The sequence below is a fragment of the Theropithecus gelada genome, chromosome 2 (assembly GCF_003255815.1).
Source record: "Theropithecus gelada isolate Dixy chromosome 2, Tgel_1.0, whole genome shotgun sequence".
Taxonomy (NCBI): Eukaryota; Metazoa; Chordata; class Mammalia; order Primates; family Cercopithecidae; genus Theropithecus; species Theropithecus gelada.
In genome coordinates this window covers 55,414,049-55,441,517 of record NC_037669.1, presented here as the reverse complement: position 1 = coordinate 55,441,517, position 27,469 = coordinate 55,414,049, and the positions used below count along the sequence as shown (strand labels likewise).

Sequence of the window (27,469 nt, the reverse complement as noted above, 5' to 3'; positions counted from 1 at the left end):
CCAGCTGCTCGGGAGGCTGAGGCAGGAGAATCTCTTGAACCCAGGTGGCAGAGATTGCAGTGAGCTGAGATTGCACCATTACACTCCAGCCTGGGCAGAAAGAGCGAAACTGTGTCTCAAAATAAATAAATAAATCTTTTATAGATAGTGACCATATGTTTTACTTTCTTAGGGATAGTCCTGGTTTATACCTGCTGTCCTAGCATAATTAGTAATAGCACCCCTTTCACTCTCAAAAATGTCTCCATTTGGACCATAATTTATATACTCGCCATAATTACAGAGGATTGTGAGACTTGTAGTCGCTACTTAGCAACCTAGCTTTTCTTGATAGAGCTCTTCTGATTCTGGAGTCTCCTGTGCTGCAGTTTATCTGTTGACCTCTCTGAACCCCCATTTCCAAATAAGCAGTTTTTAGAATGTCTTTTTTATTTTCCCATTAGTTGGTAGTAAGGGAAGGGGTAGGTATGGGTTTGATTAATTTTTAATTTTTTATTATTAAAAAATCCAAATACTACAAAATAGAAAAATAGACTCCCTTTGGAGTTTATTAAACTGTTAGTTTAAAAGTTTCCATTTGACCAGGATAAGATCCATACATTGCAATTGATTGATAAGTTTGAGTCTTTATAGATTCTCTCTGTTTTTTCCGTGTAGGATTCTTGTTGAAGAAATTGATTATTTTATAGAGTTCCTACTCTGGATTTTGAAGGTTGGATAATCATTTAACACATTCCTGTATTAAACAACCTCCCCCCACCTGTATTTCATGTAAATTAGTGATTAGATAGATTGCAAGCATATTTTATAATAGTACTGTGTATTGCCATTAAGAGTTACATAATGTCTGCTTGTCTATGTAATGTTAAGCAGCTGCTGTTATTCATTGCCTAGATCAAACTCTGTGGTCTTAAAAATTGAAGACCCGGAAGAGCTTTTGTTTGTGTGAATTATGTCAAGATTTACCATATTAGAAACTAAAACTGAGAAAAATTTTAAGTTATTTATTGTTAAAATAACAATAATAAAGCCTGCTAATACAATTAATGTGATTTTTTATAAAAATAACTACATTTCTAATTTTTTAAGTGTCGTTTGACATTTTTGCAAATCTCTTTAATATCTGACTTAATAGAAGACAGCTGCTTTCTCGTAACTCCTTCTGCATTTAATTTCTTGTGATAAGTTGTTTTGGTTGAAGACTGAAGAAAATCTGGCCTCGTACAGATGATTGATTGGAAAATGGAAGACCTCATATAACCCTCTGACAGAATCTAGAGGACTTCAGGCATTCTCAAACCACTTTTTGAGAATCACCGGCCTATATTCATTATTTACTTCATAATAGATATTTTATTACTTCTTCATTTATTGTCTGGAATAGTCACCCTCATTTTTATTTGGCTATACTAAGATAGTTTATATACAGAAGGTAAGATAAGCACTTGGGTTTTTTACCCTCTTATTTATCAATTTTCAGAATAATGGGTTGGTAACTTAGCAACATCTAAACACATAAATGAAGTATTATTATTGCATACTCATGGTTTTAAATATGTTTGATATGTTACAGTCTCTGGCAGTTGCTATTTTTGACATTCAGGTTGTCCTACCTTCGTTGGCTACTAAATTCTTTTGATTCATTCTTAATACTTTCCTTACTTGTTTCCTTGCTTCCTACTATTACTAGATGTTCTAGGATAATTTTGTACATTTTTTGCCCCAAACCTGGAATCAGCCATTTCGGCAAAAACCTCTTAGTTCTTTTCATGAGAAATGGTACTTAGAAACCACAGTATGGATGGTAGGAGTGTTCACTGCTCTTGGATTGGGCCTTGTTTCTAGATTTTTCAATGGACAAAGTTTAAAAGTGTTTTATTTCTTTTTAAAAATACGAGTTGTTGGTATTGGCAAAGCTCCATTTCAAACTCAGTACTACATGATGTTTATGTAAACCTAATCTTTCTCCCTTTCCCCATGCCCAAAATCTGTTTTCACTAACACCAATATAATTTCTCTTTATTTTGTGCCACAAAACACACACTACAGTTTTAGAGTGACAGAACAATATGATTACTGCAAAGTGGTTTTTTGTTTCGTTTTCTCATGTCTTTTTGCCCTTAGGGTATATCCGTTTAGAGATAGTGGTAGTCATGCCTTACTTGATGAGGATATTTTCTGAGAAATGTGTTGTCAGGTGATTTCGTCCTTGTGTGGACATCTAGAATGTACTAACATAAACCTAGATGGTACACCTAAGCTACATGGTATAGCTCATTGCTCTTAGACTACAAATCTGTACAGCATGTGACCACTGGATACTATACGCAGTTGTAACACAGTGGCAAGCATTTGTGTATCTAAACATGGAAAAGATAAAGCAAAAATACGGTATAAAAGATAAAAAATGGTACACCTGTGTAGGGCAGCTCCATTACAGTCTTATGGGATCATTATCATATGTGGTCCATCCTTGACTGAAATGTCGTTGTGTGGCACATGACTGTATACAGTCAGATTACAGTATTTTGAAATCCCACTTAGAATAGTTGTCTATAGTTATGCCACCAGTTTGATACATAGTGAGGTTAATTTGTTACATTTTACTTTCAGATTTTTCAGGGATTAAGTTTTGTTTTATAATTATGTAAAATAGTTAAATGGTTAGTAAGTGAAATTTACAAAGCTGGGTATAATCAGAAAAATTGAGCTTCTATCCTAGCGCCTTCCAACTGGTTCTCTCTCTGTCCCTATATGTTAGACTCAACAGAGTCATCATAAATTTTCAGAGTGATATTTCGTCGATAGTTCCCCTTTTAGCACAAGAAGCATTTGGGTTAGTTCATTTACTAAAACTATCTCCTTCTAGATTTTTCAGTAACTAGTATTTTCACACTGTAGAAGAGGAATGTGGAAATTTCTGTTCTTTTTTTTTTTTTTTTTTTTTTTTTTTTTCAGAAAATTTTTTTTTTTTTTTTTAAAAAGGTTTTGTGAAAATTTTTTTTTTTTTTTTTTTTTTTTTTTTTTTTTTTGGAACCAGAATTTCTTGGCTTAATGTAAACAGTTTGAGATAAGAGACTTTCTTTCTCTAGTAAAAATTCTCTTTTTGTTTTTTGAGATGGAGTCTCGCTGTGTGTCCCAGCCTGGAGTGCAGTGGCATGATCTCAGCTCACTGCAACCTGGGTGTCCCGGGTTGAAGCAATTCTCCTGTCACAGCCTCCTGAGTAGCTGGGATTACAGGTGCCTGCCACCATGCCCAGCTAATTTTTGTATTTTTAGTAGAGACAGCGTTTCTGCTTGTTGGTCAGGCTGGTCTCAAACTCCTGACCTCAGGTGATCCACCCACCTCAGCCTCCCAAACTGCTGGGATTACAGGCGTGAGCCACTGTGCCTGGCCAAAATTCTCTCTCTTGAAGTTCCAGACCATATTTGTGTCTGGGAATTTCAGGTACACTTGGGACACTGGTGTTACTTGAAGTAGAGAGCTCATCAGTTAACATTTCTTGAATGGTTTGCCCTTAGACCTGAAATGTGTGTTATTTAGAAAAGATGTCATATATTTTTTAACTTTGTCATTTAAAATCCAAGTTATTTGATTTTATGTGTTTTAAATAAAATATTAAAACTTTAAAAGTCTTGCACCTGTTAAATATTAAATCTATTTTATCCTTCCTAATTACAGTATCTTAAAGTTAATCATATTTCAGCAATACGTCACTTTTCTAATAACTAATATAGTCTTTAAAAATACTAAATCAAGATATGCCAAAGGTGAAGAAACAGTGATTAAGAGTGAGTATTCTAGCTGTGGTTTTTTCTTGCTTTGGCTTTGGCCAAGATGAGTTTAATTCGTTGGCCTAATAGGAATAATACTTTTCTCCTAAACATGTGAGCTTTATATGAGCTAATGCATGAAAAGTAGTTAAAGAAACAGTGGCTGGTGCAACATAAGCATCCAGTAAATGCTGCCTTTGTTTTGGAAGTGGTTATTGTTACAAGTATTTGATCAGTTCTCTAAAGTCTATCTGAACTTTACTTAGAATTAGTAGTGTTCATATGCTGTAAATAACACCTGATTTTCAATACTTCATTGGTTATATGAAAAGAACCAACTGTTAACAAAGGAATAATTGGTATCTAGTTAAAATTTGAGGCCTCTGACTTCACAAGTATACCAGTGCTTACTATATAAATATAACCACATTTAAAAATGTAATAAAGTTTTAAGGAAACAAGTCTCCTTTTCAGAATCCAGAGTCCTTTACAAACACTGGATCCTGAAATTGTATTATTTGATGTGGCTTTAGGGTATTTGTATGCTGACCAGAGTCACAGGTGGTTTTTTTGTTTAACTCTAGAATTTTGAGATACATTTGCCTCAAAGTAAGATACATAACACCAGATTGTTCATTAGTTCAGGTTTTTGTTGTTGTTGTTGTTTGTGTTTTTTGTTTTTTAATACTTTGGGGTTGGAGTGAGGTTATAGAGTGCTATAAGGAATTCAGATTAGAAGATAGTATTTTAGGAAAGGTCAAAATGGTACACTAAAGTTATCTTTCCTCTTCCCCCACCACCAAAAAAAAATAAGCATCAAACTACAATGCACGTTTTTGGGGTTTTATTTTTATTTTTATTTTTTTAGAGATAGGGTCCTACTCTGTCGCCCAGGCTAGAGTGCAATGGCACAATCATAGTTCATTCTAACCTTAAACCACTGGGCTCAAGCAGTCCTCCCACCTCAGCCTCCAATGTAGCTAGGACTACAGGTATGTGCTACCACACCCAGCTAATTTTTTTAAAAAATAGCTCATACAGGTGGGGGTCTCACTATGTTGCCCAGGCTGGTCTTGATTGAACTCCTGGCCTCAAGTGGTCTCACACCTCAGCCTCCCAAAGCTCTGGGATTACAGGCATAAGCCATCATGCCCAGCCCACTTTTTTTTTTTTTTTTTTTTTTTTTTTTTTTTTTGAGAGGGAATCTCGCTCTGTTGCCCAGGCTGGGATGCAGTGGCCGGATCTCAGCTCACTGCAAGCTCCGCCTCCCGGGTTTACACCATTCTCCTGCCTCAGCCTCCCGAGTAGCTGGGACTACAGGCGCCCGCCACCTCGCCCGGCTAGTTATTTTTTGTATTTTTTAGTTGAGATGGGGTTTCACCTTGTTAGCCAGGATGGTCTCGATCTCCTGACCTCGTGATCCGCCTGTCTCGGCCTCCCAAAGTGCTGGGATTACAGGCTTGAGCCACCGCGCCCGGCCCACATTTTTTTTTTTAAACAAGTCTTTATCTTTTGGAGATACATGCCAGAATATTTGTGTATGAAATGAAATGTTGTCTGGGGTTTGCTTTAGATAGAGAGGAGATAATAGATGAAACAGACAACTTATTAGTTGGTCATTGTTGATACTGGATAATGAATAAATGGACTTCTTTATACCATTTTACTTTCATACTTTATTTGAAACAGGATCTTGTTATGTTGCCCAGCTGGACTTGAACTCCTGGCCTCAAGAGATTCTCATGCCTCAGCTTCCCAAAGCTTTGGGATTACAGACATGAACCACCATGCCCAGCCCATAATAGAAAGTTTTAAATTTTAAAATAAAAGTATTCGTAGACTTGACTATATGGGTCCTGGTAATGCAGACTAGTGAACATAATCAGATGTTTCAGTCTTTCCCTTTTGGTACTGCTTGCCCTCTGAGCCCATTTCCTCTCCTGATCATCACCTGCTATTTCCAATCAACAGAAAAATAGAGTAGCCTACGTAGATATATAATGAGTTTATACTAAGAGGGAAATTTTAATATTATAAAGAAGTCTATACAGATTCTGGAGAGCAATCCTGAACAGAAGATTGAGGAAGCAAATAGATTAATTAATGTAATAGTGTATTCAGTATGCAATAGGTAACATTTTATGATATGGTTGAATTTCTGGAAAGGTATCTTATAAATATCAGACCTTATTTAAGGAGCCTTCCACTGATATAATCTGCCTTTCTCTCTCCCCCTGACTTTATTGCTGCCCATCTGTAGTTTTGATCTTTTTTCTCTAGGATTCTTTGCCTAGAATTGCACGGGCCTTCTGGATCTGGAACACAGATAAAGGAAGAGGATGAATGTTTTTCAGATGTCATCCCTTGCTGGAGTGATTGTAAATTCTAGCTTCTTTGGGGGGGGGGGGGGGGTGTGTGTGTGTGTGTGTATTTTTTTAAGTTAATTGGGGGTGTGTGTGTGTGTGTGTGTGTGTGTGTGTATTTTTTTAAGTTAATTAGCCTCTTCCAAACATAATACCTTGCCTTTCAATCAGTTTGGGACTTCCTTTATCCCTGACTGGCTGCAGTTCAGGAAAGAGTATACAGCGGAGACCTAGGAGTTTCATTTTTTTATTTGTTTGTTTTTTGAGACAGAGTCTGGCTCTGTCTCCCAGGCTGGAGTGCAGTGGCGTGATCTCTTCTCACTGCAACCTCCGCCTCCTGCATTCAGGCAATTCTCCTGCCTCAGCCTCTCTAGTAGCTAGGACTACAGGCGCCCGTCACCACACCCAGCTAATTTTTGTATTTTTAGTAGAGATGGGGTTTCACCATTTTGTCCAGGATGATTTCAAACTCGACCTCGTCATCTGCCCGCCGTGGCCTCCCAAAGTGCTGGAATTACAGGCGTGAGCCACCGCGCCTGGCCGAGACCTGGAAGTTTTATGTCAGATTTTATCTCTGTAGTTTTCTAAGGAATTAGTATGTGTGCTCAAATAATAGCTACGTATTAAGTTTGAAATTTTCTAGAAAAACAATCACAAAGTGGTTATGCCTAGGATGTTTTTGAATATTGGTACAAGAACAAATGGGTTGCTACTAGATTTCCTTTTTACTTTCATATTCAGATGTAGGAAGAGTTGGAATTCAAAATGTGAAAAGCCGTCTTGAATCTCAGTAGATTCTTAAGAAATTCTTAATTCATTGAAGAGCTGTTGGTCGTGTGTGTTTTTTGGCAGGGGCGGGTGTGTGCATGTTGTTTTTAAGAATTCAGGGATGTGTATGAGACTATCATTGCTTCTACAAGGCTGCTTAATGACAGTTTGCTGCTTGACACAACAGGTGAAAGGGGTGCCCTTTCTAGAGCAGGGATCTTGGTTTCCCTTTTTCCCCCTAGTAGTATCATTCCATGTATTTACCAGGATATGCATTGTTTAGTCCTGTCTTGGCTAAATAGATAATGGTCCTTAAGGACATAAAATAGAAGGATATTGTGCAGAAGAATTACTAATTCTCCGTAGTATATTTTTTTACTGTATTTTCCTCATCAACAGATGGAATATTTTTAAACTTAGAAGAAAAAACAAGCATTTTTCTCCAAAAGATTGAGAACCACTGCTTTTAAGTTATTAATGGTGGTCTACAATGGATTTGTTAAAAATTTGGGGCATGGATTTTTTTTTTAATGTTTTTATTATTGGTTACTGAGTATTGGAAAAGGAAATACAGTATTCAAAAACAATAACGTTCAGGATTTAGAAGTATTTTACTGAGGAAAAATAAGTTTATAAATAGACGTTTTAATGAAAAGGAAAATAGCAAATTTATGGAAATCCGAGATAGTCTGTGTTTTGCTTCACTCTGTTTAGTGCTAGAATTCTGGGCTTTGTTTGGGGTCAAACTGATATGACAGGAAAACTAACAGATTATTAAAAGAGACAGTAACATAAATGGGAAAGTTCGAATATGGTATATGGTTGTAATTATATTTTGCATAAGAATTAAAGCAGTTTATACCAGTTGTATTCCTAACTAAAAAGTACTATTTTATCAGTTTCCTGGGACTAATTTATTATAAGTTAATTGATGACATGAGCATTTTGGCCCAAATACAGTTGAAATGTTTATTGAAACTGGATCAAAGATGAGCATATGTGTCAAGGCTTTAAAAACATTTTTCATATTAAGATTTCCAGAGAAAGTTTTTGTAATCTATAAGTTAAATATTTTTAATGCTTTAAATGACGGGAACTGTTGAAGGTCCTGGATCTCATAACAAGCCACTAGCTAGCTGATCCAAAGACATTGGCCTCATGGGCTTCTAGGAAGACAAATGTGCTCACCATTTCAAAGATTTTATTTTGCTCAGTAACCTACTAGACGTATATTAGTATTTGTTTGAGTTGGTCATTGTCTTCCATTGCTGTTACTTTTTTTTTTTTTTTTTTTTTTTTTTTAATTTTAGAGACAGGATCTTGTCACCCAGACTGGAGTGCAGTGGCACAGTCATAGCTCACTGCAGTCTCAACTCTTAGTTAGGCTCAAGGGATCGGGATCCTCCCACCTCAGCCTCCTAAATAAGTAGGACTACAGGTATGCACCACCACTCCTGGCTGTCTTATTGTGTTGCCCAGGGTGGCCTCAAACTCCTGGCCTCAAGTGATTCTCCTAAGTCAGCCTCCCAAAGCACTGGGATACAGGTGTGAGACACCCTGCCTAACCCCATTGCTGTTAAAGTTTTTGTTTGTTTGTTTTTTAGACAGGCTCTGGTTCTGTTGCCTAGGCTGGAGTGCAGCAGTGCAGTCTCAACTCATTGCAAGCTCCATCTCCCAAGCTCAAGCCATCCTCCCACTTCAGCCTCCTGAGTAGCTGGGACTGCAGGTGTGCACCACCACGCCTGGCTACTTTCTTTGTAATTTTTTTGTTGTTCAAATAGGAATCTTCTACATGCACCCAAAATATTTTTGGTTTGTGACACTTAGTGTTATTATTGAGTCGTTTTTCCATTGGAAGGTGTGCCTCAGAGTGGGTGAGTCTTTTTGCCCTAAGTCTGTCAGCACTCTAAGACTCCAAGTATTCTAAGAGGTTGCTCACTAAAAATTAGAACAGCTAGTCATCTACCTCAAATGTGAGCCATCACTTTTGTGATATAATCAGTCCTTATCTTTAGTACACAGATTTATGGAATATCACACTCACTGTCTGCCTGCTTTGGGGTGTTTCTCCTGTGTCATTCATTTTTGGATATTGGCATATAGCAAATACAGGAATGCTATGTCACAACTGTGGGTTATGTCTATACTAGCAGTTAGCTCTGCTCTAAGGAGAAATTTGCATTCCCAAGAATGCAAGAAATTTATCAACAAACTTGTATCATAAAAATAATTTACAGTGATTTTTTTCTTAAAATGTTTCAATGATTAAGACTTTTTTTAATAACCGTAAGTGTATAATTGTAAAACCTAAGCATTACTCAGCAAATCTGGCAATTGTTGAATTGCATAAGCTTTTTATTCTTTGGAACTTTTGCTAAAGAATGATGACCTTTGATTTCCTGTCACCATGACCTATCATTATGATAAACATGCCCCTCTTATGTGTCCTTATACTCATTATAAGGATAAACAAGGGATAGCTCCACCCACCAGATGTCGTAGACACAACTGGTATTTTTGGAATTTTGCTGTAAACTAATCCTGGGAGGAAGAGAGGTTATAGATAAATTAAGATTGGCCGTGAATTGATTGTTGATTAAAGCTGGATAGGGGCCATGGGATTTTCTCTGGTTTTATATTTATTTTAAGTTTTTCACCTTAAAGTTTTGTGGTTTTTTTTAAAGATAAAAAAAGCATAAATAGTGTAAACAAAGTTTTGAAGAAGAAGAAAACAGGTTAGTAGCTAATTAACAAAAAAGTTCTTGTTCCATTCAGGCAAAGGAGTTTGGACTAGCCCAATAAGCATTAAGGAAACCATTATTTGTAGATTTCAAATAATGGAATGATAGTAACCAAAGTTATGTTCTAGAAGGGGTAACATCATGGAAGAACGTAGAGTAGATTGGAGGGTTCACACCCCAGAGGCAGTGAGACCGGTTCACTGCTATTACATAATGCTACCTTGAAATCATAGGGAGGCGACTGATGTGGATTTCTGAAAGTCTGCAAAAATTTCAAAGGAGAATAGCTCTTCACTCAGACTCTCAGTCAGTTGCTAGTGCCAGCACAACAAAAAAAGAAAAAGGGGTTTTTCCTTTATTTGGCCAGGGCGTGGATTTGGACCATGTGGGTGTCAAAATGGAGTATACCAAGTGATTTTGTTCCTACAGTGAAAATGAAGTCTGTATTTTGTCTCCTGTCTTTTAGTAAATCAGTATAGATAAGTCTTTTTTTTTTTTTTTTGTGATGGAGTCTCGCTCTGTCGCCCAGGCTGGAGTGCAGTGGCGTGATCTCCGCTCACTGCAAGCTGTGCCTCCTGGGTTCACACCATTCTCCTGCCTCAGCCTCCCAAGTAGCTGGGACTACAGGGGCCCCCCACCACGCCCAACTAATTTTTTGTATTTTTAGTAGAGATAGGGTTTCACTGTGTTAGCCAGGATGGTCTGGATCTCCTGACCCTCTGATCCGCCCGCCTCGGCCTCCCAAAGTGCTGGGATTACAGGCGTGAGCCACCGTGCCCGGCCAAGTCTTTCTTTTTTTTTAATTATTTTCTTTAGTTTTTCCCACATGTTCTAAGATAAGTCTCTTATAATGTCTAGGTTTCTTTCCAAAGGTGATTAAAAATGAAGCATCATATTTTATACTTCTGAGGCAGAACTGCTAGAACAGAGTTTTGATTATCTGTTTGAAACGAAGCACTCAAATCTTCTAGCTTACTTGCATTTGCAGTCAGACATCTACAGATGCCAGCTAGATTACAGATGGCTAGCATAAGTTTTTTCATTACGGAAAGAAATTTAGAGCTTAGTGCAGTCTATTAAAAGAATTAAAGATTATGTCAAAGGACAACTATAAGAAAATACTTTGGTTCTGAAATACTGCTTCAGCTAGGGTTTATTTTGAAGCTCCCAGCCCAAATTTGTAGAAATGCAACCAAGATCTAATATTTAGTGTGTAAGAATTTTACAGGACATCCAATCAGTAGTAGTCTTAAAAGAGAATCTCATAGGCTGAAGCAGGCAGATCACCTGAGCTCAGGAGTTCGAGACCACCCTGGCCAGCATGGTGAAACCCCGTGTCTACTAAAAATACAATAATTAGCTGGGTGTGGTAGTGGACACCTGTAATCCCAGCTACTCAGGAGGCTGAGACAGGAGAATTCCTTGAACCCGGGAGGCGGAGGTTGCAGTGAGCCAAGATCACGCCATCGCACACCAACCTGAGCAACAAGAGCGAAACTCCGTCTCAAAAAAAAAAAAAAGTGAATCACATACATAAACATTGGGAATTTGCAGATAACTTTCATTTTAGGGTTTCTGGAGTTCTGTGGCATAATCTTGGCTCACTGCAACCTCCACCTCCCGGCTTCAAGCGGTTCTCCTGCCTCAGCCTCCCAAGTAGCTGGGATTACAGGTGACCACCACGCCTGGCTGATTTTTGTGTTTTTAATAGAGACGGGATTTCACCATGTAGACCAGGCTGGTCTCAAACTCCTGACCTCGAATGAGCCATCCGCCTCAGCCCCCCAAAGTGCTGGGACTACGGGACTACAGGCGTGAGCAACCGTGCCCAGCCCTAGGGTTTTCTTTTAGAATGTAGAGAATCGTCTATGGAAAAGACCGTATGAGGAAAGTGAGAATTGAAGTTATTTTAAGACTGGGCATGGTACTCACGCCTGTAATCCCAGCACTTTGGGAGACCCAGGCAGGAGGACCGCTTAGAGCCCAGAAGTTTGAGACCATCGCTGGCAACATAGTGAGACCCCAGTCACTACAAAAAAATTTAAAAATTAGCCGGGAGTGGTGGTATGCACCTGTAGTCTCAACTACTCAGGAGGTTGACCTGGGAGGATCCCTTGAGCCTGAGAGGTTGAGGCTGCAGTGAGCCATGGTCATACCATTTCATTCCAGCTGGGCGTTAGAGTAAGACACCGTCTCAAAAAAAAAAAAAAAAAAAAAAGAAAGAAAAATTCTTTTAAGGAAATTATTTAAGGAAATTTAGCCTTCTACCATGTTTATCAAGAACCTAAATGTTTGTGGAAATGTAAAATGGTTTTAACTTTATGGAGGGTGGTTTGTCGTCACTAATAAATGTGCCCATGCCATTCTGGCAGTTTCATTTCTAGGAATTTGTCCCAAGGAAATATTTGTGCATGTGTATAAAGAAAGGTATAAGTACATGATCGTTCAACACAACATTGCATATGTTATGGAAAAGCAGCAACAATCATAAACATCCACCTGCAGAGGACTGGTTTAAATTATAGTAGATGCATAGACTAGAATACTTGCTTAAGAGGAATTAGTGGTTTTGTACATACTCATAGAAACATATCTAAAACTTAGCTGCTGAATTTTAAAAAGCAGTTTACAGAGCAGTAGGGTTATCACTTACATGAGAATTTAACTTCTACTTTTTATGCTTTTGTAATATTTGCATATTTTTCCAGGCATTATTTGTATTGATACAGTCATTCGTGGGGGAGGGGAACCCTATTGTGCATATTAGAACTATTAAACTGTAAGTTGTTGTTGATACTGATTTTTCTGAGACAGAGTCTCGCTCTGTCACCAAGGCTGGAGGGCAGTGGCGTGATCTCAGCTCACTGCAGTCTCCGCCTCCCAGTGTCAAGCAATTCTCGTGCCTCAGCCTCATAAGTAGTTGGGATTACAGGTGTGCACCACCATGCCTGGCTAGTGTTTTTTTCTTTTTTCCGTAGTAACCGTTTTGTCATGTTGGCCAGACTGGTCTCGAACTCCTGGCCTCAAGTAATCCACCTGCCTTGGCCTCCCAAAGTGCTGGGATTACAGGCATGAGCCGCTGGGCTGGGCCAAGCTTTAAGTTCTTTTCCTGCTGTATACTTAGCTACATGGTTTGCCAGATGATCACAGAACATGTGTAGTCAGGTTTTTTTCTGTACTTTGAGGATTCTTGCTGCCCATTGGCCTTCATTTTTCATAGTATTTTCCTTGAGACCAGTCAATGATAAGCTTTGTCTAAGCTAATTTAAAAGGGATTTATAAAAGAATTTATTTATTTATTTATTTATTTATTTATTTATTTTTTTTTTTTTTTTTTTTTTTTTTTTTTGAGACGGAGTCTCGCTCTGTGCCCAGGCTGAAATGCAGTGGCCGGATCTCAGCTCACTGCAAGCTCCACCTCCCGGGTTTACGCCATTCTCCTGCCTCAGCCTCCCGAGTAGCTGGGACTACAGGCGCCCGCCACCTCGCCTGCCTAGTTTTTTGTATTTTGTAGTAGAGAAGGGGTTTCACCGTGTTAGCCAGGATAGTCTCGATCTCCTGACCTCGTGATCCACCCGTCTCGGCCTCCCAAAGTGCTGGGATTACAGGCTTGAGCCACCATGCCCAACCCCAAGAATTTATTTCTGTAAGAGACTCCTTCACTGGTAAACTATGGAATGGGTTAGGGATTTCTTCCATTCAGGCAAGGGTGGTGTTTTCCTTCAGAGTTTGACTCATTAATTGTTAAAGACACACTTTCTGGATTTGTTTGTTTGTTTTTTGAGACAGAGTTTTGTTGTTATTGCCCAGGCTGGAGTGCATGAGCCACCGCGCCCAGCCCACTTACAGGATTTTTTCCCCCTTCATGGTTGTATAAATGCAATACTTGGCACATAGGCAAACCTAAACAGTTTGCAAGTTGCCTACCCTTTTCTACATTGGATAAAATAAACCTCTTAAAATAGCACTTAACATAGTTTATATTTATATATATATGTATATTAATAGTAGTTACTTCATGTTTGTTGAATGAATGAATGAAAAAGTAGCAAATCTACATAATGTAAATCCCAAGACAGTCAGGAATTTTGTCTAGACCTAATTGTCTAACATAGCACCAATTGGTACTTAATAAAAACAAGGCTGGGCATGGCAGTATGTGTCTGTGGTCCCAGCTACTTGGGAGGCTAAGGTGAAAGGATCGCTTGAGCCCAGGAGGTTGAGGCTGCAGTGAGCTGTGATTGCACCAGAGCACTCCAACCTGGGTGACAGACCCTGTCTCAAAAATAAAAATAAAAAACAATTAGTTATAACTCAGATGTTGCTATCTAAGGTAAGTAGTAATTACTATAATAAACAGAAGCTATACATTAAAATCTTAATTTTCTTTCCTCTGAACTCTACTACTGTAGGTGTGTAGTAGACTTCATACAAGCTAATCTTTTTGTAGCTCTGTTTCTTCATTTCTGTTTCTTCATCGGTTGGAGAAATTTTGCCTAAATTAATGAAAGTAAAAATACAGATATTAATGGCTCATAAGTGTGCACAACCCACCTCATCTATAGTAAGTAAAAGTGGCTCCCGTTTTGGGGTTTGAAAATGAAGAAGATCTGAATTCACAGAGGAGGCACGTGTAGAGATACGAGAAGTTCTTTTCCTACTCTAGTTTGGTACGTTGGTCTCACACATGTTCTGAGCCTAAGAACACAGTAGGACAGAACCTTCAGAAAGTATTGAGAGTATAACTCTTTAAAGAGGTTTAGTCAGTCTAAATTATTTGAGGGCATCATTTTTATTTGGTACTTAGAAGTCTAAAATCTTCCTGATTCTTGTTAAGGTTACAAAGAGTCTGTGTATTGTTGGTTAGTTTAACAGTAAATACCTTTTTATCATTGTTAAATGGGTTGTAAATAAAATATTTCTTTTTCTTCAGTGTTAATTTGCAATCATAATATTTAGATAATAATAGTAATTATATCATTTTTGGTATGTAATCTTATCCTACTGCCACTCCCTTCTTCTGCTGCACATACTACTAAGTATGACTTGGTCTCTGTAATACTCTTTTATGGAGAAGGAAATTCTTAATATAGACTAAAGTAGGATTTTTTTAAGTTGTCTTTTAATGGCCTTTTATTCTAGTAAACTTAGATTTCTTATAGACATCAGTTTATTATGCCAAGCTCAGTAGCTCCTAGAGTGAGTGTAAATTTAGGCAAAGGAATAAACTGGTATTGTAGAAGAGATGGAGGGAAAAGGAAATTTTTATTTTTGCTTTAAATTACTAAATCATGGTGTGTCCTGTCTCCAGTGCTTATCCCAATCAGTGTTTCTCTCTTTTCTTTTTTCCCTTCAGTCCTCAACCCCTAAATTCTTTGCTTGCATTAATTTGCTTCAGATTATAAGCCTAATGTATACTGTTCCAAATACATAAACTTTTCACTTTATCTCTGAGTGCTCTTTTAGAGTTCATCTCTTTGTTTTCCAGTAACTCATATTTGTTTCTTCTAATGCTTCACACTTCTCTCTCTTTTTTTTTTTTTTTATTTTTTTTTATGTTTCTCACATTTTTTCTTTCCACATTATCTGCTGTAGCAAACTTGAAATACATGCTTTTGGAGAAGAATAAAAACAGTGTTTAGCCATATTCCGGTTATTAGCAGCAGCTCCTCTTTCTTCACGTATACTCAAAGGGACCAGAAAGTTATTTAAGCTCTTAGTTGCTGCAAATGCTAGTCCATGTGTGCCTATGGGTCAGCACAACAGGTTTTTTTGTTGTTTTTGTTTTTGTTCTTGTGTTTTTTGGTTTTTTGGGGTTTTTTGGGGTTTTTTGGGTTTTTTGGTTTTTTTTTTTTTTTTTTTTTTTTTGGTACAGATGAGAAAACTGAGATTGTGAGACATTCTGTGAATTTCCTAAGCTAGTTGGCAGCAGTGCCAGGATTCATAGAAATCTGGAGCAGGAAGACATACAATGAAGATTTTACTTTGAGGAATTTAGGGATCATCTATGTAAAGTGATTTTTCTGAAGTTACTAATTATGTTGTAGACTAGAACTCAAGTCTCCTAACTCCTATTATAGTGCCTTTTTTTCTTTTCTGTTTTTCTTTTTTTTTAGGAGATGGGTCTCACTATGTTGCCCAGGCTGGTCTTGAACTCCTGGGTTCAAGCGATCCTCCTGCCTCAGCCTCCCAAAGTGCTAGGATTACAGATGTGAGCCACTGCACCCAGCCTCTAATAGTGCTTTTTCCTAGCATACTTTTCTTCTCCTAAGGTAAAAGGCTGTTTGTCATGGTACAGCTACAGTGATTTTACTTGAGATATTTGAGATGAAGATGAAGATAAGTATATAATGCAGTTGCCACATTCATTCTCATAAAAGTTGGTCATGTAGATAAGAAGCAGTCATGTATTTATTGTATTCTGGACTGTTCTGTGATTTAAAAATTATGTAGAGAGTAAAAATCATCATACCAGAAAACCCAATATTCTTTCCCCATTTCCCCTTTTTACTATTTTGTAAAGTCATTCAAAAGATAAATCAAAGAACTATAAATGTATTTAAGAAGAAATTCAGCCTATATGTAATAAAATTTTGAATAGTCAAGTTCAGAAATTGGATTTTTAAAAAATTATTAGCTACTTTAACCCTTTTGAAATAGTCCCAAAAAGTGTTTTTCTCTTCCCGTGTTAAATTTTTTCATTTATTGACCTATTAAAGTATTTTTAGTGCTTTAGAGCTATTCTGTGTATCTGTTCATTGTTGTTATTTAGTAGTATATAGAAGTAGTAGATTGGGCTGAATAGATTTATTTCAGGATATATCTTAGATATTTGTGTTTTTTCATGAATCCCAGTTTAAGGGTTATTGCTTTCAAAAGGAAGAAATTTGGTTAGTTATGACTTTTGGCTAGTTGAAGTTTAGAGAACTGCTTTATACAGGATCTTTTATTTATTTAGTGAGAAAAAACAACTTTTTATAATTTTATAATACTGTGTGAAAAACCTGATACCAAAACTTCTGAAAAAGAAACCAGGCCTAGGAGATGAGAAGTCTAGAGAAGATTATTAAATTGAGGATATTTTTAAGTTAGTTTCTAAATTAGTAAATTGTGGCTCATAAGATTAAAATAATCTGATCCTTTAGTAAGATCTGAAGTAATATTTTTGCCCTTCAAAAAAGTGATTGTTATAAGTACTATTATTGTGAGATGATACTGCTAGTCTACCTTGTATGTCAGCCTAAGCAAGATTAGATTTTCTCTTTTCTCTAATAGATGCCAATATTTAACATTGATTTTTATCTAATTTCAAAAATATCTATGAAATATATTTTCTGTCTCTGAATTAGAATATGTGTATATTTGTCTTTACTTGAAATATTATAGCTGGATGATAGATTTCAGAGCAGTTTTTATGCTTAAGGAAGCCACTACCTCCCAAAAAGGTTTTCTTATGAGAATGAGGAAAATAAGTATACATTTTCATATTTATGTTGTTATGTTGATATGCTTGGATAATTGTATTTATAAAAGTAAAAAATGTTCAGTATTTTATCTAAAATGTAATAATGGATATTGTACAGCCAAAGAAATTAAAAGAAAAAGGACACTTTGAGAAAATGGCTTGTTCTTATGTATCTGAATATATACTGTGTTCACTTATGTTTTGTCAGACACTGAAATTGAGGAAGAGAGATTTGGCGTTCTGTTGGTTTATGGAGTGAGTTGATCAGAGATTGCTCCTTGGCTGAGTTGCTGTCTGCATAGGCTGTTAACAATTGTTTCTCTGGCAGCAGATCTTGTTCATCAGGATTGCATCATTTCTGGGAGAATGGCCAAGGTCCACAGCCTCAGTACAAAGACTGTCTGAAGCATATGAGGCCTGTTCTCTTTCTGAAGCGGCACTCCTCTTCCTGCCAGTCCTCTTCACAGGATTACTGAAGCAGACTTGTTCTGAATTTCTTTCATTGGATTGGTTGTTTATTGGACTCTTGTCTCCCAGCTGCTTCCGCCTCACCTGTCTGATGCAATTTCTTCTTCTGAAATCTCTGTTGGAGTTGTTCATAAAACACTTTTTGTTTGTCTTCTCTGTGAGTGACCAGGGAGATCATACAGGTCTTGTGCTTTCAGCAAGTCATATAGAGAAGAGACTGTCAGAATGATGATATAGAGACTGTTGGCCATTTCTGAACCCAATTAAAAAGATGGGGTCATTAAGAAACATTTCTGGCATGTTCTATCTAACATCCTTTCCCCTAGAAACTGTATGTAAATGGCACCTCCTAAAGAGAATACTCGGTACTACTGGAAGGTACAGGCTGTCTCTGTTTCTGAATCCGAGAACTTACCTAGTGTTCCTGTGGTTTCTGATGGATTGTTGGGGAAATAGTTAATAAGAATTTGAAATTGTGATGCGTTTTCCCCATACTGTACACTCACATCTGTTTCTGTCTTTTCCTCCTTTCCTTTTTTCTTTCTTACTTGCTATTGCTTCTCCCTTGATGTACTTTATTTCTTCCTTCCTTTTACTGTTACTTTGATACTTTTTCTTTCTCTAATTCTGAGTATACTATTTTAAATTGTTTCTAAAAAATAGCTTATTTTCCAGTTTTTTTAAATTAGAAATCATAAAACATCAACGTAAATAAAATGCATGTGTTCTAACGCTTGGTAACTGGAATCCTATGAACAACTCTTTTCATGTTTATGATATGTTAATCTTTAAGCTGTTAATAACTCTGGCCAGTGTTAAATTTGACTTTTTGGAAAAAACACCAGAGACTTAAAGGATACTGATCATTTTCCCCCCAAAGTCCTGGATCATCTATTTTACCTTTCTTTTTGGAAGGTAGAAAATTAAGCCCCCTTTTTTAAGCATGTTTCCATTTGACCACACAGAAATGACTCCCTTTTATCATTATTTTTTATAGTAGGACAAGAAACTAGATGATGTGGAATGAAGGGAAAGAAAAGGAGTAATAAATATGGACTTGTAATTTAATGGGTGATGATGGGCCCTTGTCTGGCTGGACAGCTATCGGACATCGGGTTAAAGATCTCTGAATTTGAGAACTGTTCAGTGGAGAAGGGAATCACCTCTTAGGAGAGAGAAAAAGAAGGAGTCCCTTGGAAAATGAGAGAGAATTCTAATTTGAAGGAAGGGGAAGAATTAGCCAGTGACAGAAGTATTTACCATTTATGTCAAATAATTTCCTTCCCTACCCTCTCGTTTCTGGCTTTATGGAAAAATTAAAGATTAAAGGGCAAAAAAATTCAGTGCTGGATGGACGTAGGGTGGTAAACAAGATAGTATAGATGTAGGATGGTAAGCAAGATAGTATACAGAAACAAAATTGTTAATATAGCTGTAGAATTCCATTCTGTGTGTTGATCAATGTTATTTCTTTCTATACTAATTTGTGTCTCAACTTTTTCTAGGTCTTCAGAACTACTAGCAGATAATTTGGGGGGACTTCATATTCAGAAGTCTATATAAAGGTGACTGACCCAAGTAAATCCTTTTAATTTCTGTTTTATTTTTTGCATTTTAATGCCTGCTGGAATCATGTTGTAGTAAATGGTGATTATAATTTACTTGGCAAATATTTCTTGAACTTCTTTATGTGTCAGTTACTGTTTTCGCCATTGGAACTACAGCAGTGGATAAAAATCCCTGTCCTCATAGAGTTTATATTCTGGTAGGAAAAAACAAATTATAATAAGAAAATACTGCATTTGGATGATCTGTTAAATGTTCCTCAGTTAACATTTTAATAGTGACATTTTACAGAGAGTTACTTAGGGAAGGAACTATTCTTAGGGTAATATTTGAGAAATTTGGGGTTATTAACAGAATTTGAATTAAGAAGCCTTATTATTAAAGCATTAGTTAGAATGAGATGGTCAAGCTAACCTATTATAGTTGCTTTCATCAGAAGAATAAAGCAGTCATGTTAAACTAGACACGAGGAAAAAGGAATATTTCTTATGAAATAGAAATTTATAGTTACCGACTTAATTTTTTTTTTTTTTTTTTTTTTTTTGAGACGGAGTTTCATTATTGTTGCCCATGTTGAAGTGCAATGGCGCGGTCTCAACTCACTGCAACCTCTGGTTCCTGGGTTCAAGAGATTCTCCTGCCTCAGCCTCCCAAATAGCTGGGATTACAGGCGCCTGCCATCATGCCCGGCTAATTTTTTTGTATTTTTAGTGGAGACTGGGTTTCACTGTGTTAGCCAGGCTGGTCTTAAACTCCTCACCTCAGGTGATCCGCCCACCTCAGCCTCCCAAAGTGTTGGGATTACAGGTGTGAGCCACTGCGCCTGGCTGACTTAATGTTTCTTAAAGTTATTTATCAGCTATCCAAAATAGCTGTGTTGGTGTAGCAATCATTTATTCACTCATTAAGATGTTATCTGAAGGAACTTTTCCATCTTTTCCTTTTAGTATATCTTTTAAAAATTGCTCTAGGAAAAATATCAACTATCATCTTGGGTTTATAAGTTGTCTTTTATCTGGAAACTGTACCTTTTTTTTTTTTTTTTTTTTTTGAGACAGAGTCTCACTTTTGCTCAGGCTGGAGTGCAGTGGCCCCGTCTCAGCTCACTGCAATCTCTGCTTCCCAGATTCATACGATTCTTGTGCCTCAGCCTCCCAAGTAGCTGGGATCATAGGCGTGTGCCAACATGCCCAGCTAATTTTTGTATTTTTAGTAGAGATGGGGTTTCACCATTAAACCGTGCATTTTTTAAATGGGTATACAATAGTAATGGCTACAACAAAGGGTTTTTAATGATGTTGAGTACGGTTTTTGGTTTAAGTCTTTTACTGAAAATATAACACAATTCAGATTCCCTTTATTGAACAGGGGAGGTGTGGTGATAATCAGACTTTCTTATGATTATCTGGTCAGACAGTTTTGGGGCTTTTTTAAAAATCTGAATTATACAGTGATACTAATAGAAAGAGTTGTAACCAACAGCCCCCAGAATTTAACTGTGTCTTTTGGGTTTACTTGATGAGTGTTCTTGTTTTATCATTTACAGATTTTACTTCAGTTTCCCAAAGGCTTAGAAGATGTACTGCCAAGGTCTCTGTTTGGATATACTGTTAGGGAAAGGAAACATACATGTGTAAGACTGGCCTAAAGGCAAAAAAGTTTTTCTTTTTTTTTTTTTTCTTTTTTTTTTTTGGCGACAGGGTCTCACTTTGTTGCTCAGGCTGAGTGCACTGGCACGATCTCAGCTCACTGCAACCTCCACCTTCCAGGCTCAAGCAATCCTCCCACCTCAGCCTCCTGAGTGGCTGGGGCTACAAGTGCATGCCACCACACCAGATTTTTTTTTTTTTTTTTTTTTGAGATGGGTTCTCACTCTGACGCGCAAGCTGGAGTGCAGTGGTGTGATCTCACCTCACTGCAACCTCCCCATCCTGGGTTCAAGCGATTCTCCTGCCCCAGCCTCCTCAGTAACTGGGATTGCTGGTGTGCACCACTACTACAGCTAATTTTTGTGTTTTTAGTAGCGAAGGGGTTTCACCACATTGGCCAGGCTGGTCTCGAATTCCTGACCTCAGGTGATCCACCCGCCTTGGCCTCCCAAATGCTGGGATTACAAGTATGAGCCACCGCACCTGGCCCACACCAGGTAATTTTTGTATTTTTAGTAGAGACAGGATCTAACCATGTTTCCCAGGCTGGTCTCCAACTCCCAAGCTCAAGCAATCCACCTGCCTCAGCCTCTCAAAGTGCTGGAATGACAGGAATGAGCCACTTCGCCTGGCCCAGTCATTCGCCAGCCCAGCTATATGTCACCTCCATTTGGGTATAGGAACAGGCGTATTATCATACCCAGAGGTCTCACTTCATCATCCAGGCTGGAGTGCAGTGCATGATTATGGCTCACCGCAGCCTCTACCTCCTGTGGTCAAGTGATCCTCCCACCTCAGCTCCCAAGTAGCTGGGAACACAGGCGCACATCACCATGACTGGCTGGTTTTTTTTTTTTTTTTTGCTATTTTTGGAGAGATGGGGTCTCACTATGTTGCCTCGGCTGGTCTCAAATTCCTGGGCTCAAGTGATCCACCTCGGCCTCCTAAAGTGTTGGGATTACAGTTGTGAACCACTGCACCCAGCCCACAATTTTTTTTTATTTGCATTAATCTTTGTATATCAAAGTAAGATTGGAGCATCTCAGACCATCTATCATTTAAAATTTACATTAACCGGCCAGGCACGGTGGCTCACGCCTATAATCCTAGCACTTTGGGAGGCTGAGATGTGGGTGGATCACCCGAGGTCAGGAGTTCGAGAATGCCTGGCCAACATAGTGAAACTTTGTGTCTACTAAACATACAAAAATTAGCCAGACATGGTGGCGGGCACCTGTAGTCTCAGCTACTTGAGAAGCTGAGGCAGGAAAATCTCTTGAAACCGGGAGGCAGAGGTTGCAATGAGCCAAGATTGCACCATTACACTTCAGTCTGGGCAACAAAAGTGAAACTGTCTCAAAAAATAAAAATAAAATTTACATTAACCCTCTAGGTTGATTCAGTCGGTATCATGTACTTTAAATTCCTTTAGCTTTTTTAGTATTAATAATGGTTCTAATGACTTATTATGAATCAGTGCATCAGTCATGACTCTCTTTGTAGTCTTTTTTGCAACAGTCCTTGTTAAACATGGGCCTTTGACATTCACATTGACTTTATTCCCCCTACATAAAATGCTTTTTTGTTTCATCTTTTTGATGTTTTTTTACACTACTGTAAAACTACTAATGTAAAGTCACACAAAGAACACTTGTTTCCCTCTGCACCATACCTCCAAATCTCTTAATCTATTTTTGCTTTTTTTCTACTTCAGTAATTTCTGAGTCTTTCTGTTCCCAAATTTCACTGGTTTATAGTCACCATGTCAAGCTATCCTCATTGCTTTTTCATACACAGTTCTTTAGTCTTTATCATGAAACTGTACTCCTCGTGATTTCGGGATTTTTTTCGTTGTTTTTAAAAAACAATTGACTTTTTTAGAGCAGTTTTAGGTTCACAGGAAAATTCATCAGGAGATACAGAGATTTCCCATACACCCTCTGTACCCACGCATGCACAGCCTCCTCCTGGTTTACGTTTTTGTTCATATCTAGCAGCATATTATTACCCCACAAATAAAGTTGCTAAGATGATTGCATCTTCTCCCAAAATTATAGTTAAGATGATTTAAAAGAAGGAAGAGAGTGTTCAGTGACAAAAGAAGGCAGTAAGAAACAGCTGTTTCCAATCAAGTATAAACAACCAATTGATCTCTTTTAATTTGGAAGAAATAACATTATTGACTGCTTGTGAAACTGCGTTTATTTGTGGCCTAGGGAAAAAAATGAAGATCTTGAATTTTTAAAGAGTTTAGGTAAACTAGGATATTTCTAATAACCATCCTTTATCTTAAAACTTGTTTGCTAGATCCTAGGCTGCCAGAAAATTTTGTTTGGGCAGTTTTAGAATGGGGAGAAAGCATTGGTTAGTGAGATGGGCAGACTCTTCCTTTCCCTTCAACTGAAAAGGAAGAAAAAAGTAAGCATAACTTTTTGCCCCCTACTTTGTGAAACATTAATGAAATGCATAGTAAACATGGGACACTGTGGCTGTATTTATTTTATAGCTATCCCTTAAAAGCCTTGTTCAAGAATGCAGAAAAATATTCAGTAGCATTTAAGATAAACTTAAAGAACCATCTGATAACTAGGTATTTATTTTACTAGATATTTTCCTTTTCTATTGTAGGATTCCTCATGTCCATAACATGTTGGATGACGCTCTGCAGCTCACCCCCACTCTCAGAGTGGTCAGTCTCCATTAATTGGACCCCGTGATTTCCAATCTCTGCTGTGTTGGACGTCATGAGCATTGCAATCCCTCTGGGAGTCACCACACCAGATACATCCTACTCAGATATGGCTGCTGGATCAGAGTAAGTGCTACTTTCTAGGTCGTAGGTAAATTACCAGTCTGTGTGGAGACAACTTTCTTATGGATAGCTAATAAGATAATATGTAGTATTTTCTTAACCAGATCCTGTCCCACTATAATTAACATTAGACCTTTCCCTTTACCCCCATTGAAGCTGGAGGAAAAAAGGAATTAGAAGGGGAAGGAAGAGTTTTCAGAGGGGTATTTCTGGGCAAATAATTAATAGAACCAAAGTTGCAAAGTAGGAATTCATTCTCATTTATTTTAATGGGTGGGGAAAATTAGAATAAAGTAGGTATTACTACCTGCTTCTGTAGAGTTAATGATTATTCTGATGGAGGGAGATAAGGTGTTCTTTCCAACTGATTTTCCTTGAAGTCCTCTTCCTATGTACTTCCCATTGTTCTAGAGTAAAGGGGTTGAAACTATATGGGCAGGTTGCCTAGACCTTCTGACATCTGGGGTAGAAAACATGGAGAGCAGTGTCATCTGTTTATTTTTATAATATTCATTGCCTAGAAAGAGGACCTTCAAAATCAGTGGTACCAAACTTTCTTTTCAGCTAAGAGCAGCTTTAGGAATTCAGAGTTTGTCCAAAGGCCCAATCCCTAAAATTATACTCTCAATTCTTGAAGAATGTAAATGCCAAATGACAATGAAGGTAGGCCTTCATTATACAACTTTTATATATATTATTCACAGTTTTTAAATTTTTAGTCTTTTGTATCCCTTCTCTTTTAAGTTGTCCAAGATTCCCCCTGCTCACAGATTCCCCCTGTTGTCCTTTTACCTCCCTTGTACCCAATCTTCCTTGCTTACAGAAAGGAAGTGGAAGCCCCCTACCTTTCAAGACGAAGTGGCACTACACCAGGATGTGAAAGTCCAGCGAAAGAGACCCAAGGGGCCTAGGGGGCAGCACACCCCCAGAAGCCAAGTCTATTCCAGGCAGTACCAGGGATTAGGGTCTGGGCTGGAAAAATCCTGGTGTTTTGAATATGTTCAGGTCCAGTTCAGACTCTTGATCCCACAGCCACTTCTTGAGTGAGGTGGGTGTTGCTCTAATTCCCCTGTTTCTCTTGCCATTTTCACAGTCCCCGGGGATGCGTCCCCCTTCAGCAAAGCAAAGCAACTGTACCAGATTTCTGGGTTGAATGGCAACCCTGATTAATAGTGGTTTTCTTCCTTAAAACAATATTATTAAAGATTGTGTATATTTCTTCATAAAGCCACCTAATATAACTTACCTGTTGACTGAGTTCCTTAAAGAGGAAGACTTAAAGCTACCCTGAGAAATAGTATATAATATTCTGGGGTAGTCTAAAACGGAAAGCAGCGTTTGGGCTTTTTCCCATATAAAAAGGAGAAAGGAGGGTTGGGAGTGGGGAAGGGTTGATTTTGTTTCTTCTAGAGCTTTTTTCTTCTTTTGTTTTTTTTATTTTGGTTTGGTTTGGGTTTTTTTGCATGCAAAAGGTATTTAGTTATATCAGTAACTGAGACTTACCATTTTACAACTCTTTCCCCAAATAAAGTACTTAAAACTCTTCCTGCATTAGTAGGTAGCCCAGTTGTATTGTGTTTATAGGTTTTTATAAAGTCGGCTACTAACCTGGTACTATGTAGGTTGTCTAACTATGTAGATAGATAGCATTAACATTTGTGAGAAATTTCAACAAAGAGGTTAAACCAGTAAGTTTGGAATTAGTAGATAAAAGACCCAGAGCAGTTAATCTTACAATTGGTGTTTTCCCCAAAGTATAGACATGACTGCCCGCAAATACTGCTAGGGAGTCCAGGAGTAATTTCAGAAATAAAAATACTTCTGGTCTACAAATGTGACTGCACTGTCTCTGTTAACACCAGCGTATTCTAGGATTTCCTGAAACATTTTCATTCATGATCTCCAGACAGATTTCTGATACTGTAGTCGTAACTGGCTACATAGTTACGCATTTCTACAAAGGGAAAGAATGTCAATGACTAGCTACGTACCATTCTGTTAAATTATTAATATTTATTAATGTTTCATCATGCCTATTTCACTGTCCTGGGCACTTTAAGATTAAACCTGGTATTAAGTGCAGCATACTTAACTAGACCTAGACTTCATAGGATTTTAAATCCGATGGCAACTATATGCAATATGCATTTATTTTTGTGTGTGTTTGTAGGAAATTTTGTAGATGTAACAAGTGAAGCAAAGATTTTTTTGAATTTCCAATTCTGCCATTACAGAATTTCAGGCATTTTCCAAGAAATGGCATGATAGCAACTGGGTTGCATGTTGTACTTAGAACACAGTTGATGGAGTATATCTGTTGTGAGCCTGGTTTCTGTGTATGTGTCCAATTCAGTGATAGGAGAAGAAAGGCTGTAATTAGATTTGCATAAAGTGTTTGCCTGCTAAAGAGATGTAATTCCATTCCAAATTTTTAATTCATATTTTTAAATATAAAAACTAGTATATATATCAAGGAATGTTTTAGGAAATCTTATAGTTACCTGTCAATGTCTAACTATGTATTTAATCAATAACCAATATGGAAATTGCAGAGTTTCTTCATCAGAAGAGTTTAAATTTTAGATTTGGCATGCACAGCAATATATTCAATGCTGTGCTTAACTAGAAAGTATTGTGCAATACGATGGCCTTTTAACCTCCACAATATACATTTTATTTTTATTCCCTAGACTTGCACATGAAGTGCATATGTTCATATTTACCCGTTTGGAGATGGGTAAGATACAACCAGCATAGCTCCATCTCCATGGCCATCTTTGATTTCATGCAACTTTCCTTTTTCCTGTCCCCACCCCCCAAAAAAAATCCATTCCTAATAAACAGCTATCATGTTTCACTCCATGTGTTCAGTGGTACAAAATCTATATAAAATATATACAGCTTTTGGAATACTTGTTTAATAATGTACCTAGTAAATTAACAATGTTGTATAAATTTATTACTTTCTTTTAACTGTCCATCATAGAAACTAAATTATACCTTCATTTTATTATTGCTTGTCTGCCTTTGGTTTCATTTAGGAAACCCCACCTGTTTCCTAATACTCAGAGATGATTGCCTCTCAGTGAGCCATGTTCAGATCATCTTTTTCTCAAGAATACTGACCTGCATTCTTGATGTACCCCTCCCCCTGTTCCCATCTTGCAGACACTTTTAAGTAATAAAATGCATGCACCTCACTAACAGAGAATACTTTCCTCTGTCTAAAGTTCTTCTTCACCTAGAAATTTCCTTTGCTGTTATTAATAAGATCCCTTCTCACAGTTTTGGAGCATATAACTGGGTGAGTTGGATACACATCTCAGAATTTTCTTTGATCCCTCACTTCTCAATTGACATTACCACATTGAACTGCACACTTATTCCTGCCATACTATATATTGTATATCTCTAAGCAGGAAAAAATGTCTGTTATTTCAAGCAAACAATATGCATTATTTGACTCCCTGAAAGACCTATTAATCTCTAAGTTTGTGTTATACCAATCATCGGAGTTTCTAATTTGTGAATCTGTGTTCTAATTAATATAAATTACAAATTACTATTCTAGGCCGGGCACGGTGGCTCAAGCCTGTAATCCCAGCACTTTGGGAGGCCGAGACGGGCAGATCACTAGGTCAGAAGATCGAGACCATCCTGGCTAACAGGGTGAAACCCCGTCTCTACTAAAAAATACAAAAAGCTAGCCGGGCGATGTGGCGGGCGCCTGTAGTCCCAGCTACTCAGGAGGCTGAGGCAGGAGAATGGCGTAAACCCGGGAGGCGGAGCTTGCAGTGAGCTAAGATCCGGCCACTGCACTCCAGCCCGGGGACAGAGCGAGACTCCGTCTCAAAAAAAAAAAA

General features: G+C 37.7%; 1 protein-coding gene across 4 annotated transcripts in view; it reads left to right on the top strand.

Annotated features, from left to right (window-relative positions):
• Positions 1-27,469, top strand: part of SETD5 (SET domain containing 5) — an 83,521-nt gene that overhangs the window by 10,072 nt on the left and 45,980 nt on the right. For 2 of the 4 annotated variants that reach the window (XM_025375494.1, XM_025375495.1), the window contains exons 2-4: positions 19,085-19,144; positions 23,423-23,609; positions 24,430-24,654. Coding sequence is in view for 1 of the 4 variants with exons in the window: in XM_025375493.1 (XP_025231278.1) it covers positions 23,539-23,609 (71 nt within the window). In the remaining 3 variants the exon portion in view is untranslated. The remainder of the gene's footprint in view (positions 1-19,084; positions 19,145-23,422; positions 23,610-24,429; positions 24,655-27,469) is intronic. The other 2 variants (XM_025375493.1, XM_025375492.1) reach the window with 1 other exon arrangement.